The sequence below is a fragment of the Salmo salar genome, chromosome ssa10 (assembly GCF_905237065.1).
Source record: "Salmo salar chromosome ssa10, Ssal_v3.1, whole genome shotgun sequence".
Taxonomy (NCBI): Eukaryota; Metazoa; Chordata; class Actinopteri; order Salmoniformes; family Salmonidae; genus Salmo; species Salmo salar.
The window spans coordinates 25,311,425-25,327,009 of record NC_059451.1 but is presented as its reverse complement, the minus strand read 5'-3'; the positions used below and the strand labels follow the sequence as shown (position 1 = coordinate 25,327,009).

Below are 15,585 nucleotides of genomic sequence, written 5' to 3'. Positions count from 1 at the left end.
CTTGTTAGAACAAAAGCTGTACCTGCTGCATGCCGACCCGGTAGCGACGAGCCTATCGTTTCTACTAGTAGAATCGCAATGCTTGTCAATGGCTGACAACTTGACTTTGAGCCAATCAGAGAGCACGAAACCCCACGTGGGGAGCCATCAAAAATAAAAATAAAACAATTGGGTATTTTCTCCATACATCCACAGGTGAGCCAGTCCCGATTCATATTTTATTTAACTAGGCAAGTCAGCTAAGAACAAAATCTTATTTACAATGACGGCCTACCAGGGAACAGTGGGTTAACTGCCTTGTTCAGGGGCAGAACGACAGATTTTTACCTTGTCAGCTCAGGGATTCCATCCAGCAACCTTTCGGTTATTGGCCCAATGCTCTAACCACTAGGCAACCTGCCACCCCTCATATGGAATTTGGGCTATGGGATGGTAGGTAGCTAAGTGCACAGACGCAATGCACACAACACTAAATACTTCCTCCAAACTAGCTAACCACTGTAGCTAGTATTGACATAATTACATCATAATGGATTAGCTAGGGCGCGTTCGTAAATTCACTCTGGCTATCTACTCTGATTTCAGAGCACTCTCGTCTGAGTGTGCCAGAGCGCAGAATAACTGACGACCTTACAAACACTCAACACCCGTTGAATATGGCCGGTGTCAGTAAATGTTGGCAAATTTATTTTTACAAAATTAAATTGTTGCCAGCGGCAAGTCACCAACGCTCTGGATAACAGAAAAACGGCCTAACCAGCTCTGCTAGGGCGAGTAAAATGGTCAGAGTGAGGTGTTCTCACATTTGTGTCTGAAAGTAGCTAGTAAGCTAGCCAATATTAGCCAGTTAGCATGGGTGCTTGAATGCCGTTGTGAAGCGAGAACACTCGGATCAACCCTTATTCTGGCCAGTGTCCAGTGTGCGCTCTGAACGCGTCGAGAGAGAAACGCTCTGAATTTACGAACGGACAATCTGACAACGCCCAGAGGGCACACTGAGCGCACTCTGGCACTCCAGATTGAATTTACGAACGCACGATGTTTCATGTTCCAATGAAACATCTGCCTATGTTGGCTGCCGAGTTAGTGCAGTGCTTAGCTAGCTATGTTGTGCTAGCTAGTGAATATGCTAATGCTAGCTAGCTAAGCATTTGGCTATGGGCTGGCACTGGCAGTGTGGGTTTATGGAGAGTGAATTAAATTGTTTCTTCGTAATCTTGCTAGGTAGTTATCTAGCTGTGGTCATCTGGCTAGTATCATCAAGGGCTTTCTTCACTCTTAAAGAAAAAAAAGTGTTAAACAAATCAAAATATGAGTCCAACTGAGATTTTTGGTTCCAACCGCCGTGTCTTTGCGAGATGCAGAATCGGTGAACGGATGATCTCCGCATGTGTGGTTCCCACCGTGAAGCATGGAGGAGGAGGTGTGGAGATGCTTTGCTGGTGACACTGTCAGTGATTTATTTAGAATTCAAGGCACACTTAACCAGCATGGCTACCACAGCATTCTGCAAGCGATACACCACCCCATCTGGTTTGCGCTTAGTGGGACAATCATTTGTTTTTCAACAGGACAATAACCCAAAACACACCTCCAGGCTGTGTAAAGGCTATTTGAGCAAGAAGGAGCGTGATGGACTGCTGCATCAGATGACCTGGCCTCCTCAATCACCCAACCCAATTGAGATGGTTTGGGATGAGTTGGACCACAGAGTGAAGGAAAAGCAGCTAACAAGTGCTCAGCATATGTGGGAACTCCTTCAAGACTGTTGGAAAAGCATTCCTCATGAAGCTGGTTGAGAGAATGCCAAGAGTGTTGAAAGCTGTCATCAAGGCAAAGGGTGGCTACTTTGAAGAATCTAAAATATATTTAGATTTGTTTAACCCTTTTTTGGTTACTACATGATTCCATATGTGTAATTTCATAGTTTTGATGTCTTCACTATTATTCTACAATGTAGAAAATAGTCAAAAAATATATAGAAAAACCCTGGAATGAGTAGGTGTGTCCAAACTTTTGACTGGTAGGTGCCATATATGACACATGCAATATAACCCTTTTTGGTTTTATCCAGAACCTTTTTTTCTATGAGTGTACAAAAAAAGCAACAGTGCAGCTAGCTTGGAATCTAGACCTTCAGCAACACACATGGACATGCATTGTCAAACAACGCTACTGCCACCTTCTGGTTTGGAGTATTTTAAGAAGGCTGAGTGCTGAAGACTTTCATGGTCTTTGCTGTGTGAACATAAGAGATTGACTGCCGACACTGTTCAGAGTTACTAAGTAGGCCTACTGTCAGTAGACAAATGTTTGATAATCCTACTGGTGTGTCTGAGCTATTAAACGAACAGGCAGGACAATTTAGAGTGGCCGTTATATCTAATTACCATACAAAAGGTTATTAGTTCAAAAATACTGTATTGAATATTGAGCCTGAAATACAATGTAAGTTCAACCATACTTTGCCTCTTGGTTATACCATGCTTTCTTTTATCCACGTGACTGAAAACAAGTGATGCACTCAGGTAGGCCTACAAAATTATAATGGATGATGATGCTGATGTTTTTTTTTTTAATTCTCTCTTTGTACCACATCTTAAAGTATTATATTGATGCTATGTGAAGACAGCAGAGCACTTTGAGAAGCTCTTTTCAGCTGAAGTGTGCAACTTCGGGGCTTTAGCTGCACATGGAGAGTGTGCTTGTAGAGGTAGATACAGTAGCCCATTAGCTGACCGTTCACTACCTTATTGCCCTCAATCGTGTCTTGTGCTCATTATTTAACGTTTACACCGGAAGCAAAAAGTATACTAAATTGTATACAATTATTTAATGAACTAGTTGCGTGAAATAGGTAACAGTATGGCTACAAAATGCACCGTTACTTACCAGATATCTCTGTCTGTGGCACCCCGTTCAGGGTGAAGCCTTTCCCGCTGTAGAACTGTCGGACATCCAAACAGCTCCGGGCTTTACTGTTCGCATTGTCCGCCGACAACGGGACAGCGGATAGAAAAAATAATAGAAGAGCTTGTAGGAAATCCATACTGACAACCAAACAACCAGGTGTAGATCCAAGAGAACGAGTCGAGGCAATTAAAAGAAGTCCTACAAAGCCTCGTATGGCATCCAACCGGTAGATAAAGCCTTCCTTGGCAGTGTATCTCGCTTTGGCGCCGAGGATACAGCTGCAAACACCAGCTGAGCAATCTGTCAGCTCTCCCCGGAGTCCTGTGACGACGTGCAGTATTGGTGCACGCTGTGACTGTCAAGATCAGCCAGTCCTCGCAGTGGAGTCTACTAGACAGAACCGCTCACAAATAAATATCAAATTAATTACTGTAACACGTGTAATCCAAATACACCAATATAACGTAGAAAATACAGGCTCTGCTTTTGTCTGTGAATATTCACAATAATCTTGGATTAAAGTGAATTAAATGGATCAGGTTAACTCCTTCACAAATAACGGAGATGTGTCAGAGAGAAAAGCCGAGTGTTGTGAGCTGAGCACGTAGCACAGCCTGTAGGATTGGAGACGCGCTGGGATACTCCGGCTGGTTTTACTGCGGAGCAGCTGTTTAGGTCCTGCCCCGCAGAGAACAGAGGATGACACCACCTGCAGGCCAGTGCGCCTCTACCTGCAAGTGCAGCCCTTTTATATTAGACATCGCAGCAATCTTGATTCAATAGCCAATACCATCCTACTTATTTTGGTGAAAGACGTGTATCATTCTAGAAAAATCTCTGGAGATTTCGCGTTATGGAGATAAACTCAAATGCCTTTACTATTGGCTCTTGAAATCCACATCTAGACTACTGGATGGGATAACATGATGACAATAGGACAATACTCTGTGTTCACCTGTATGAGTGCTGTTCGTAATCAATATTTTATGCACAGATGCTCACAAGACACAATGACAAGACCATAGGATCTCTATGGAAAAGACCACAGGAGGATGGTGGCACCTTAATTGGGGAGGACGGGTTCGTGGTAATGGCTGGAGCGGTAATAAGTGATACGAAGCATCTTCATTCATTCTCTACACATATTCCTACTGACATAAGCCTACTGTACTGTATACACTAATTTCCAATCTGATTCTTTGCAGGGCACAAAGGTAGCCTTCAGAAGCCTGAGAGAGGGGAGTTTTATCCATCACAGTGGATGGGAGGTCTGACCAGCCACTAAGCTGTAGAAAGGCCACTGGCATGTGTGAGGTGACAGTGTAATTACATGTACAGGGGACAAATTTAGTCTCTCACTAACCACTCTGTAATCCCTGTTAGTAGCAGTAGCAGTGTAGCCTCCCAGGATCTGTACTGGATTAACATGGTGTTGTGGGTTGAGACACGGCCCTTTGTGTGAGTGTGTGTATGTGTTTAATGTATATGTGTGTGTGTATGTGGTTTGTATGCATGTGTTGTGTGGTAGAAGTGTGAAACTCAGGCCTATGTGGGCCTACAAAGCGAGAAAGTTAGAAGACAGAAAGGTCAAGGCACCGATTTCTGTCTGTCTAGGCTCTTGGCATAGTGTTCTCTCTCTCTCTCTCTCTCTCTCTCTCTCTCTCTCTCTCTCTGACTGAGAAGCATCAGTGGCTGATCAGCCCTATAGTCAATTTTTTTTGCTAAATGGAGCAGAAGAGTCCATTCACAGAGCATATCTCACATGCATGGATGTATTATTTTATGCTAAATAACACCAAAAGTTGCCTTTAAAGGGACTTGCTGCTGTGGTTTTGATGTGCGTAGGAGTGTTTTTCTCTTTTCTCAGCTCTTATAAAAAAAATTACTCATGAGAAAACAGATCCTTCGCCACAAGATGATAGTACTACTCATACTGAAAGTCGTAGTGGTTAAGTGCATTGCCACATTTAACAAGCACCTTTTGAGCCAAAAACAAACTAAGACTCATTTCCCACATTCTGCTGTTCATGGTGTTCTATTCCATCAAGCTGGTTCTGTGGTTGACCAATATTCTAATCTAACTCATGCACATCTCACACGTCATGTTCAATAAACAGTTTGTTGCCAAGGACTGTTTGCATGTCAATGCAGAAACAAAAAAGTATAGATTATTCACAACAATATATTACAGATGATAATCCAGAGCTATCCATAATAAATAGTCTGCTATCCCATTTGATTGTGTTTATTTGTCAAGACAAGATCATGACGTACTAGGGAGGACTGTTGGGGTAGGCTAATGACAGGAGTCATGACTGATTGGTTTGGAGCTGAATGGTGAGAATGTAAGAATCTACTCTAACCTGAAAACAATACAGTGCCACTCTACCAGTGGTGATTTTAGCATGTACATCTTGGTGGGAAAAAATCAAATAAGTGGGATGCATGCCAGCAGCATACAATACATTTTTGGACTCACCTTGTTGTGCTGTGCTCATTTGAACAGGAAGGTGGCACGGCAGTCCTTCATGGGAAAGTTTGTCATCAAAGTCTGGCATTCTTTGGATTTATGGTGCTTTCAAAACAACTGGTAACTCTGAAAAGGTTGAATCATGATGATGTCATTGATCTTCAGGTTGTAGCTCTAGAAAGAGGCCGGATTTACAATTTCGAGTTGGATGACCGTTCAAAACATATTTTCCCAGTCGGAGCTCGTTTATTCCCGACTTCCCAGTTGTCTTGAACTCACTGAATCAAGTTTTCGCAGTTCCGAGTTAACAGTTGCTTTGAGCGCAGCACAAATCATGCTTCATTGACAGCATTGCCAATGTTGAATGTTTATAATTTTAAACTTGGAAAAGAGTGTGGTCATATTCGGAACCACACACCCACTCCACTGAATAGCAGGCTAGTGACTGGTTTGCAATGCTTGCAGTTATCCACTGTCACTGATTCCTTCCAAACCATTCATTGTTGAATTTGCGATTTCCTACTTGTTGTGTAACGTTTATGTCCAAAGGCCGATGAGCACCGATATGTTTTATCTATAATTTCTCTTCATTATTTATCTTTATATGACAAGGATTACAAGGGATTTGCCAGTAGATCGTCGACTTGAATCATGATGATTACAGCTAGTTAAGATTTTGAAAGTATGATGTTGACATGATCAGTCCAATCAAAGCTACTGTACATATAATGTGATTTGACGTAATTTTATCTGTGGCCAATGACCTTGAGCCTTCTTGGATGGGAACTTGTAATGTAACTCTATGGCAGCACCCAAGGGGCTAGAATTTTCTAGCTCTACCCTTACACTTGGCGGTGACGTAGTGTCCCCATGAGTGACAGAACATTGAGCCAATCACGGCGCAACGCTCAGTATTTTCTTCTGGCTTGCCCCACCACCACAGAAAGCACTGAGTTAGGCTGAAACACCTGCATTTTGGAGCTGCCTTACTCAAGAAAACAAAAAAGAGACTATGTTTGTATGCGGCTTTCTTAACTCAATGATATATATATATTTTACATTGTTTGCAAACTGATATGTGACACATATTAATGCCAAAATAACATGCAAAACAGGCAAGCCCCTGCTAAAAATGTGGGGCTCAGCCCCGCCTGACCTGAATGACGGGTCGCCACTGCACTCTACTATACAACAAATCCTGTTACATGCTGTTTATTACATTTAGTGCGTTCATTCTGATTTGCATGTCACTGTAATTCAATTGTAGCCAGTAAATCTTATGTGACATTTGAATCAGCTGGTCACAGAGAGAGCAAACAGCGGTATATCCTAGTGTATACCTCATTTGCACACCTGTTCTGGATGAGTTGTAGTCCTGACCGTCAGAACATGCAGACGGAGGGAGCTGAACTACCAGCCAGCACATTCCCTTCCTTCACAACATTCCTCTCCTTTTCTGTCAAGCCTTTATCGAGCTGGAAGGTTCCAGTGTCACGTCCTGACCAGTTTAGGTATTATTTGTATTGTAGTTTGGTCAGGACGTGGCAGAGGGTATTTGTTTTGGTTGGTTCGGGGTGGTTGGTTGTGTTTAGGGTGTGTGATTTGTTAGTTCTGGGTGTTGGGTATGTTCTAGGTTGTATGTTCTACATTCTGTCTAGTTTAGTTTTTCTATGTTTAGGTTTGGGTGTGGACTCTCAATTGGAGGCAGGTGTTTCTATTTTCCTCTGATTGAGAGTCCTATATATAGGTATGTGTTTGGGGTTGTTAATTGTGGGTAGTTGTATTTCGCACTGCTGTTATTATTGTAGCCTGTGAAACTGGCGGTCTGTCGGTTTCTTGTTTTTCCTCGTGTTCACAAATAAATAATATGATGAACATGCAACCCGCTGCGCCTTGGTCCTCTCTTCACTACGACAGCCGTGACATCCAGGTCCATGGTGAGACCCGGGACCATATCCACAAAGCATCTCAAATTGGTTTTAAATTTAAGAGCTGCGACCTGGTCTCAGAGCATTTCGTATTATTCTGTACGTAAATCCGATACACTCCATTTAGTGTGGGAGAACCAGGACGAAAGTAATACTTTTAGTTTTTTTCCTAATTACTCAAAGATCGATTAAAAAAAAAAAATGTTATCGTTGAGATAACATCTCTTTTCCAAGAGAGACCTGGTCCAATAGCAGCAGGGGGACAACGTTTCAGACAAAACAACTTACATACACTAACACAACATTAAACAAAACTCTAAACACACATACAGAACAAAAATTTTTTACGTAAAAACACTAAAGTCTTGACTAAAAACAGCTGTCCTAAAGACAATTACACTCTTCTATGATATATACATCGATCAAGTGTTTAAACTCCACCAACGAAACTAGATCATCAAATTTTAAAATGTTTTCAGGAGAGAATTCCAGGACCACGGAGCTAAGTAACTAAAACTATTTCTACCATGACCTGTTTTCATTTTTGGTACTGTTAGAAGCAAATGAGAATGGGACCGTAATTGATATTTATTTACTGACCTGACAAAAAAATAACAGAGATAAAATGGCATTTTACCCAATATGGCCTTAGAAATCAGTGTATACCAGTGTTTAAGCCTACCCAAGGTCAATGACGACCAGCCAACGGCGCTGTAGAGACCACAATGATGTGTTAGACATTTTTGATTTGTAATTAACCTGAGGGCTGCATGATACACTAAATCAAGTGCTCTCGGGGTAGTGGTTAAGGCCTGCATATATATATATAACATCACTAAAATCTAAAACCGGCAGTAATGTACATCGTACCAGCTCCTTCCTGGCCTCAAAAGAAAAACAAGCTTTATGCCGGTAATAAAAACCTATTCTCAGCTTGAGCTTCCTTATCAAGTTCTCTACATGCACAGTGAAGCTCAGCTTTTCATCAACCCACACACCCAAATATTTGTACACTTTAACTTGCTCTATAGTATGTCCAGCCAATGTAGCAATGACATGACAACTGTAATTCAATTTCTAGGGTACATTTGTTTAAATTAAACAGGCTCGAGAACAGAATTACCACAACATTACTTTTGTACCTGTCGGCAGGGCGGGAGTAACAGCTGGCGAGAAGTGCACAACATCGCTCTTATCTCCATGTTTCTGGTTTCTAATGCTTGTACTATCAGCCATAATTTGATGTTTGTGTCGATTTGAATAATTAATGCTATAGGTTCAACATTTATGAAAATAAACCATGTGTCAACATCACAATGGTGTGCAACCACAATATTTTGGCTTATAATAGTTTACATTGTGTTACTTTCATCCCACCCGTCTCTTCTGTAATTTCTCCCAGGCTAACACTCAAGACTAGCTAGCATGATACTTGAAACCTACATCGCTCAAAACCACTTTTTGTTTTGCAGGGAGTTGGTCCTCCACATTAGGAACTTCACTGCCTCATTCTAGCTTCTGAATTATCTGAGAAAAAGGGCTTGTTACTTTCGCCCTGTGTTACTTTCGCCCCAGCTCTCCCCTATTATATGTTACGTTTCATATGGTTTGTATTCATTTGTGGATGTCCATCATCCATTTTGCATGATATGTTACGAATTACAATTATGATATTTACAAAGTTGTGAAACGTACAATATGTTACGAATTTGCAAAACATATGATATGTTACAAATTTGCAAAACATATGATATGTTGCAAATTTGCAAAACATATGATATGTTACAAATTCTAGCTAGACGAGTCTTGTGGGGCCTGTGGGAGTCCTAGAGCAACACATGTACGTGTTCCTGAGTCTCACCTTTCCACATAGGTGTTATATTATTGTGTAGCCCAAACTGTTTGGACGCTACAGACAGAAGTTGGCAGATCGGCTGTACCAACTTCAGACGAGTCCCAAGATGCTTGTGGGGGTCGTAGAGCAAATGAAAACACTATAGGGTTCGTGGGAGTCTCATCTTTCGGATGCAAACCGTTCGGACACTACAGACGATTATGTGAGAAGGCTGATTTTCAGGATGTGTCATGGTCTGACAAACACAACTCTAGGTCGGTCTCCTCGGCGGATTCAGTGATTTGAGACGCATCCAATGCAAAAAAAACAGATATCTCTAGCTTAGCGGTTAGAGCGTTGGGCCAGTAACCGAAAGGTTGCTGGATCGACTTCCCGAGCTGACAAGGTAAAAATCTGTCATTCTGCCCCTGAGCAAGGCAGTTAACCCACTGTTCCCCGGGCACTGTGGATGTTGATTAAGGCAGCCCCCTGCACCTCTCTGATTCAGAGGGGTTGGGTTAAATACAGAAGACACATTTCAGTTGAACGCATTCAGTTGTACAACTGACTAGGTTTCTCCCTTTCCTTAAACCGACAGATTTTTATATTATGCTAATTCGATTTCAGCAGGGGCACGGATATCAACTCTAGTTGGGTATCCCTTTGGAGCGCAACATTACGTTGTTAAAAAATATGCCTACATTGGGCATGCCTATACATATGGCAATTGAAGGCTTCTAGGGCTTATGTTAACTTTGATTGTGTTTAAGGAAAACGATAGGCCTTTCAAACGTTGTATGCAACGTTGTATGCAACATTATCGGCAAGTGACTTGATTGATACCTACTGTGCCAAAGCGATTTAGAGTTGTTAATCTGAATATACATTGAAATAACCTGATGTAGGTAAATAAATAATGGAAAGAAAAACATGTTTATTTATTAGCCTAGTGGGTATAAGTATTTAGCCATGTCATGTGAAATAGGCCTCGTGAAATAATTGTAAAAAGTGCAAGAGATAAGGCCTACTGTTGCATGTAGGTTTAGATTATTTATGGATTGATCCTATCAAAATAGAAATATCAAAACATTATTTTAACAACTCCAAAGCAATTGCGTGTGGCGCAGGAACCACTGACTCGCTGCATTTAAAAAAATAATCAACACCTGCTGGTAGCAGGTGGCAGGCAGGTAGCCAACGGATACGAGAATTGGGCCAGAAACTGAAAGGTCGCTGGTTCGAATTCCCGAGCAGACTACGTAAAATAAAAAATATATAATTCTGTTGATGTGCCCTTGACCAAGGTACTTAACTCTAATTGCTCCAGTAAGTCACTCTGGATAAGAGTGTCTGCTAAATGACTAAAATGCTAAATGAAATAAATACCTGTAACTCTCAACTGGTTAGGACAGCTGATGAGGTGTCCATTTTGTATGATTCTGTGTGTAAATCCGAGACACTCCATTTAGTATGAAGTGTTAGTTTTGTATGAATTAATTTGTGGATGTCCATCACCCATTTCATATGATATGCTAGGAATTACAATTCATATTAGATTTATGTTACAAATTTGCAAAATGTATGATATGTTAAACATTTTCTAAACGTATGATACAGTATGTTACAGAATTTAACTAGGTGGCTAACGTTAGCTAGCTCGCTAATGTTAGCTAGGCTAAGGGTTATGGTTAGGGGAAGGGTTAGCTAACATGCTAAGTAGGTGCAAAATATTAAAAAAATAGTAAGTAGTTGAAAAGTTGCTAATTAGCTCAAATAGTCTGTGATAATATTCGAACTAGCAACATTTAGGTTGCTAGCCGTTCACGTTATACGTCAACCCATCCACCCCGATCAAGCACTCTACTTTCGTTTTTGCCATAAGTAACCATCTGTCTTATGTAACCATACGAAACGTAACATATCACACTAAATGCTCCGAGACAAGATTGGAATCCCAGAAGTCTAGGAGATCTCCACCAAAGCTCTATGCCCTCCTTACCATTTCTCCATGACAGATGACCTCTCATGCTCTACGGTCCCCCAGGGCAGGCTGCTAATCTCAGTCCATCCCCTCAGCCCGTCATTGCTAAAACACCGAATTAACAACACACATTTGATGGATGAACACCAATTGAACTGAATGAACAGGTTAACTGTGAGGCTTAACCCACTATGTACACATGCACAACCCACACACTTATCCCAGGTTTAAGACTCCACAGGGATGAAAGAGTGGGAAATAGAACGATGGTCAAAAATAGACATGGGTTCAACACATCTACATGTGCTGTATTGGCTATGCGTTTATGTGTGTGTCTGTGGCTCTGTGTGTGGTGCATTCCTGCAGAGTGGTGATGACAGTCTTGGGGTTGGAGGACAGGGCTTAGGTCAGAGGGGGCTGGGCTCAGCTGAGGAGTAGAGGGGGCTGGGTGGTAGAGGGGGCTACAGCTCTCTGGGTCTGGCTCCTTGGATGGTGCTCTGCTCTGCTCTGCCTCTGTCTGGATTGTGAGAGGTCCTGGAATAGCTCTGTGCTCTGCTCTGTGCTGCTGGCCTGGCAGAGAGAAGCAGCTGGTCCGCTAGCTCCGCTGATCCCTGCCTCTCCCTGACTGGAGGAATCCCTGCTATTAATGGAACATTATTACAAAGCACCATGGGACTATAGCAGCATTACAAAGGGTAACCCCGTCATCGGCCAAGCTAAATCCTATTCAATCTTTGTGATAGAAAACTGAATTCAATAGACTAATGGAGTTGAGCCAAAATCATGTGGCCTGGCCTGGCCAAGCTCCAGGTCCAGCCACAGTGTCACAGACGCTCTGGCACTTTGTTCATCTACTGTATGTAGAAATCTGATGTTAGGTTAACCTCTTGAGATGAAGCGTTGGCATAAATCAATTTACTATTTTTCTTCCTTTGTGTGTTTTTTTATCAAACCGTTTGTACGTCGGATTGGATTTCACCTTTAACCTTTGTAGCATTTGGTGAATTTGATCAACTTGGGTACCTTGTAGACTTGTCAGAACACGTTCAGTTGCACTTAGACATAGTGGAAGTTTGTGAAACCAGCATTCTGTCTCTCTCTCCTTGTGGTTATGGGCTCTGCCTCACAGGTTACTTGATATTCAGTGAGAGATGTATTTATCATCCAGCAGGGCCTGTAGGGCACTGGTAGTGATTGGCAGCAGTTAGTGGGGTTTGGCAGCAGCCCTTGCCAATCCAATCACTGTAATCCGGTGAAGGGCCAGAGGGCAATGAGCAGCGGCAGCCAGCACAGTCTAGCCCTGTCTAGCCCTGCGTAGCCTAGCCTTGCCTAGCCTAGCCCGGCTTAGCTCAAGAGGCACAGAGTAGCAGAAACAACATGGGCATGCACTGTTTGGCAAAGCCATGCAGAATCCCCAGCACAGATCTGGAAATATACTGTAGAAAATCCTTGTTTGAGAAGCAAATCTTCCCCAATACAATATTCAACTTCCTTTATTAGTATTCATATCAACACCGCAAGCACACTGTCTCATAGCAGATGAGAAAAGAATGTTCACAGCTTGACGGTTTGGCTATGCATGACTAGACCTGAAATAAAACATGTCCTTACCACACTAACAGTTTTCTCAGGAACAGCTTGGCTAAGTGCCTCGACAAACACTTTGAACAGTTTGAGGAAAACAAATTAGACTCTTTCATGCAAACTTACACAATCTCAGTCAGAGAATGCAAAGAGAAAAATGAGGAAAGACACAGTGTGGCAGGTACATCATGGTCAGGTTGACTGTTATATGTTTATTAAAATGCCAATGCGAGTCTACAAAGTCTCCATCCGTTTCAGACAAAGGGCCAGTCTAATATATCAGTCCTGTCATCACTCACCTGGCTCTGAACATTTCTGGCCTTTTAAAGGGGTTGCAAAGCAAGATTAGCCTCACAAGCCGCCTGGCTCGCGAGTTTACATGAATAGTTCACTACCACGGAATCAGCGCAGAGGTAATCAGTCTGGTACTGTAATTACGAGGCTAAAGCAAAATCTCATCATATCAAAAGGTCTGATTGGCCAATTAACATTGACATTCAAAGGAGTGGAGCGGCAATGATGAGGTACATTACTGGACCTGGCATTCAGAACTAACAGGTGAGCCATAGGGTGCATTGCTATCCAGTATAGCAGAATATTAGACCTGTCACTCACTCTGTCTCCTGGCAACAGCTCAACGCCACCTGGACAGACATGGAGTTCATGGGGGTCTTTATTGAGCTGAAGGCTCTTTTTATATGCAGATTTTGTTTCCTTGTTAGGTAAAACACACTTGGTTATCGTAAACCTGAAACTTCATGCAGGACGGAGGTGTTTGCAGCATCCCTTTAAAGATGGAATCTGCAGTAGGGGAAACAGCACCACTGACCCCCCCACGGCCGTTGTTATTGTTTTTCTTTTGTTGACGAAGCGGAGGTGAGGAGCGTTGTGTAACCTGGTATAAAAAAAAATCCAGTACTATTCTGCTGCATTGATGTCTGAGGGAAAAAACTGTGTTGGTTGTTTGCAGTAACTTCTTTGTTGTTGTAATATCGCAAACAGACGTGCCAGTTTCACTATTTAGGATTCCAGCTTTAAACTTAGCCATTTCTGTACTAAGAAAATTAAACATTTAAACCAAAGATGAACATTGTGTGTGACTTCAAATATATACATTTATACACTTGCCATTATAACAGAGGGGATCTTTGTGCAATGGATGCGTGTTAACTAGGATGTCAGTGTGTGGGAACATATGTTGAGGGTCGGGCTTGGTGCCCATCAAAACATACAGGCAAAATAATTTGGTGAAGTTTATATAAAAGGTATCCAAAAACCTGTTATTCCTCTATTTCCACAGCAACAACTCCAATAAAGCCCTTGTTATCCTATCCTTATACAGTACAAACTGTATATTTACATAAATATGTGTATTTACATTTGTCCAATAAATCAGTTCTAGTACTGTACAAGCCATTATTATAAGTTGTTACAATTAAAGTAAATTATATGGTAAAGAAACCCACATGTAGACATAAGTATAGGTAAATAAAGGCACACAAACAAACAAATACACAATCAAAGTCCCACATGAGACCATATAAAACATGTACAGTGTGCTCGGTGACTATTGACAGAAGGCATAATCAAACGCAAACTAAGTAACAAATAGAGAGAGCCCAGAGGACATGGCAGTTGGCTTTGGGTGTGGACAGGTGAGGAGAGATGATGTCTGTGTTGGGCCTGATTACATTCTTAAGTTCAGCTGTTTCTGAACTTTACTGTTCATGACCTAAACCTAGGGACTACAGGAGAACCAAGAGAGTAGTGGGACATATAGCTGACCACATCTGACGGTCAACTGACCAGGCAGTCCAGAGAACCAGAGAGGAGGAGGCAGTGAGGACAAAGCAGAGGTAAAGGCAGCAAGGGAGAGACAGAGAGAGAGAGAGAGAAATGCAGACATCCTATAATCGCACAAACACAGCCGTGCAGTCCAGCTCCCGCCAACTAACAGAGAGCAGCTGGGGAAAAGCCGCAGGTTGGCTGGGGAGCACCTCCTCTTGTCCTTCTCATCCTCCTCTTCCTGCTTTTCCTTCTTGTGAAGGCTCCCCACCTCTCTCCAGTGCTCAGTGGCGTCATCAGCGGAGGGGAAGGGGGTCTCAGAGTTGGTGTCATGGTAACCCCAAGGCAGACAGGAGGGTGATGAGGGTGATGGTGATAGCTGGGTGGTGTGTTGGGGTGTGGCCCGCAGCTTTCACAGCTACCTGTGGAGGGGGTTGAATGGTAGGGACCTGGCGTGGGGGCTCCCTGGCTCCTGGGCTCTTCCCCAGAGGAACACCAGCAGTGGCCACGTCCACTCTCTCATTCTCATCTGGGGAGGGAAACAGAGAGAGATACCAGATAGAGCTATTACTGTCACGTCAAAGAGGTAGAAGGGGATAGAAAGAGAGGACAGAACAATTAAGACAGAGGGAGTGAGGTATCCTAACACAGACACACACAAACCTGTTCCAGGAGATCTACAAAACCTTAGATCATTTGAAACTCGCTACTGACAGATAATACACTCACAAAACAAGGAGACAAAAACGAATGTTTACAGTAAATTTGTGAGAACAACTCTGTCAAAGATGAACCCTACTTGGTTTCATGAGTTTCGTGGGTTTTTTCACCCCGCAGCTTTGAATCAAGGGTGAGCTGTGGTGAGTAAATCACTGAGACAGTAACGGGACTGATAGTGGTATATAGTGAATGTAATGACAGCTAACAACATGAACCTGACAGCAGTTACAGCTAAAGCCAGTTAATGATCCACAGACATACAAGCTCCTGTGTGTGTATGTATAGTATGCAAGAACACACACAAAGTATTTAGATATTTATTTGCATAGGCCTATTTCTTTTAGTTAGATGGCCGTCCACAAATACACAT

The 15,585-nt window shown here is 42.4% G+C and overlaps 2 protein-coding genes across 2 annotated transcripts in view; both read right to left on the bottom strand.

The window, feature by feature from the left end:
- gpc1a (glypican 1a) overlaps nucleotides 1-3,616 on the bottom strand; it is a 47,760-nt gene extending 44,144 nt beyond the window's left edge. The window contains exon 1 of the mRNA XM_014216575.2: nucleotides 2,893-3,616. Within this exon, the coding sequence (XP_014072050.1) occupies nucleotides 2,893-3,049 (157 nt within the window). The 5' untranslated portion in view covers nucleotides 3,050-3,616. The remainder of the gene's footprint in view (nucleotides 1-2,892) is intronic.
- Nucleotides 3,617-12,887: 9,271 nt separating this feature from the next.
- Nucleotides 12,888-15,585, bottom strand: part of gpc5b (glypican 5b) — a 74,892-nt gene continuing 72,194 nt past the window's right edge. Inside the window, exon 9 of the mRNA XM_014216570.2 lies at nucleotides 12,888-15,024. Within this exon, the coding sequence (XP_014072045.1) occupies nucleotides 14,825-15,024 (200 nt within the window). The 3' untranslated portion in view covers nucleotides 12,888-14,824. The remainder of the gene's footprint in view (nucleotides 15,025-15,585) is intronic.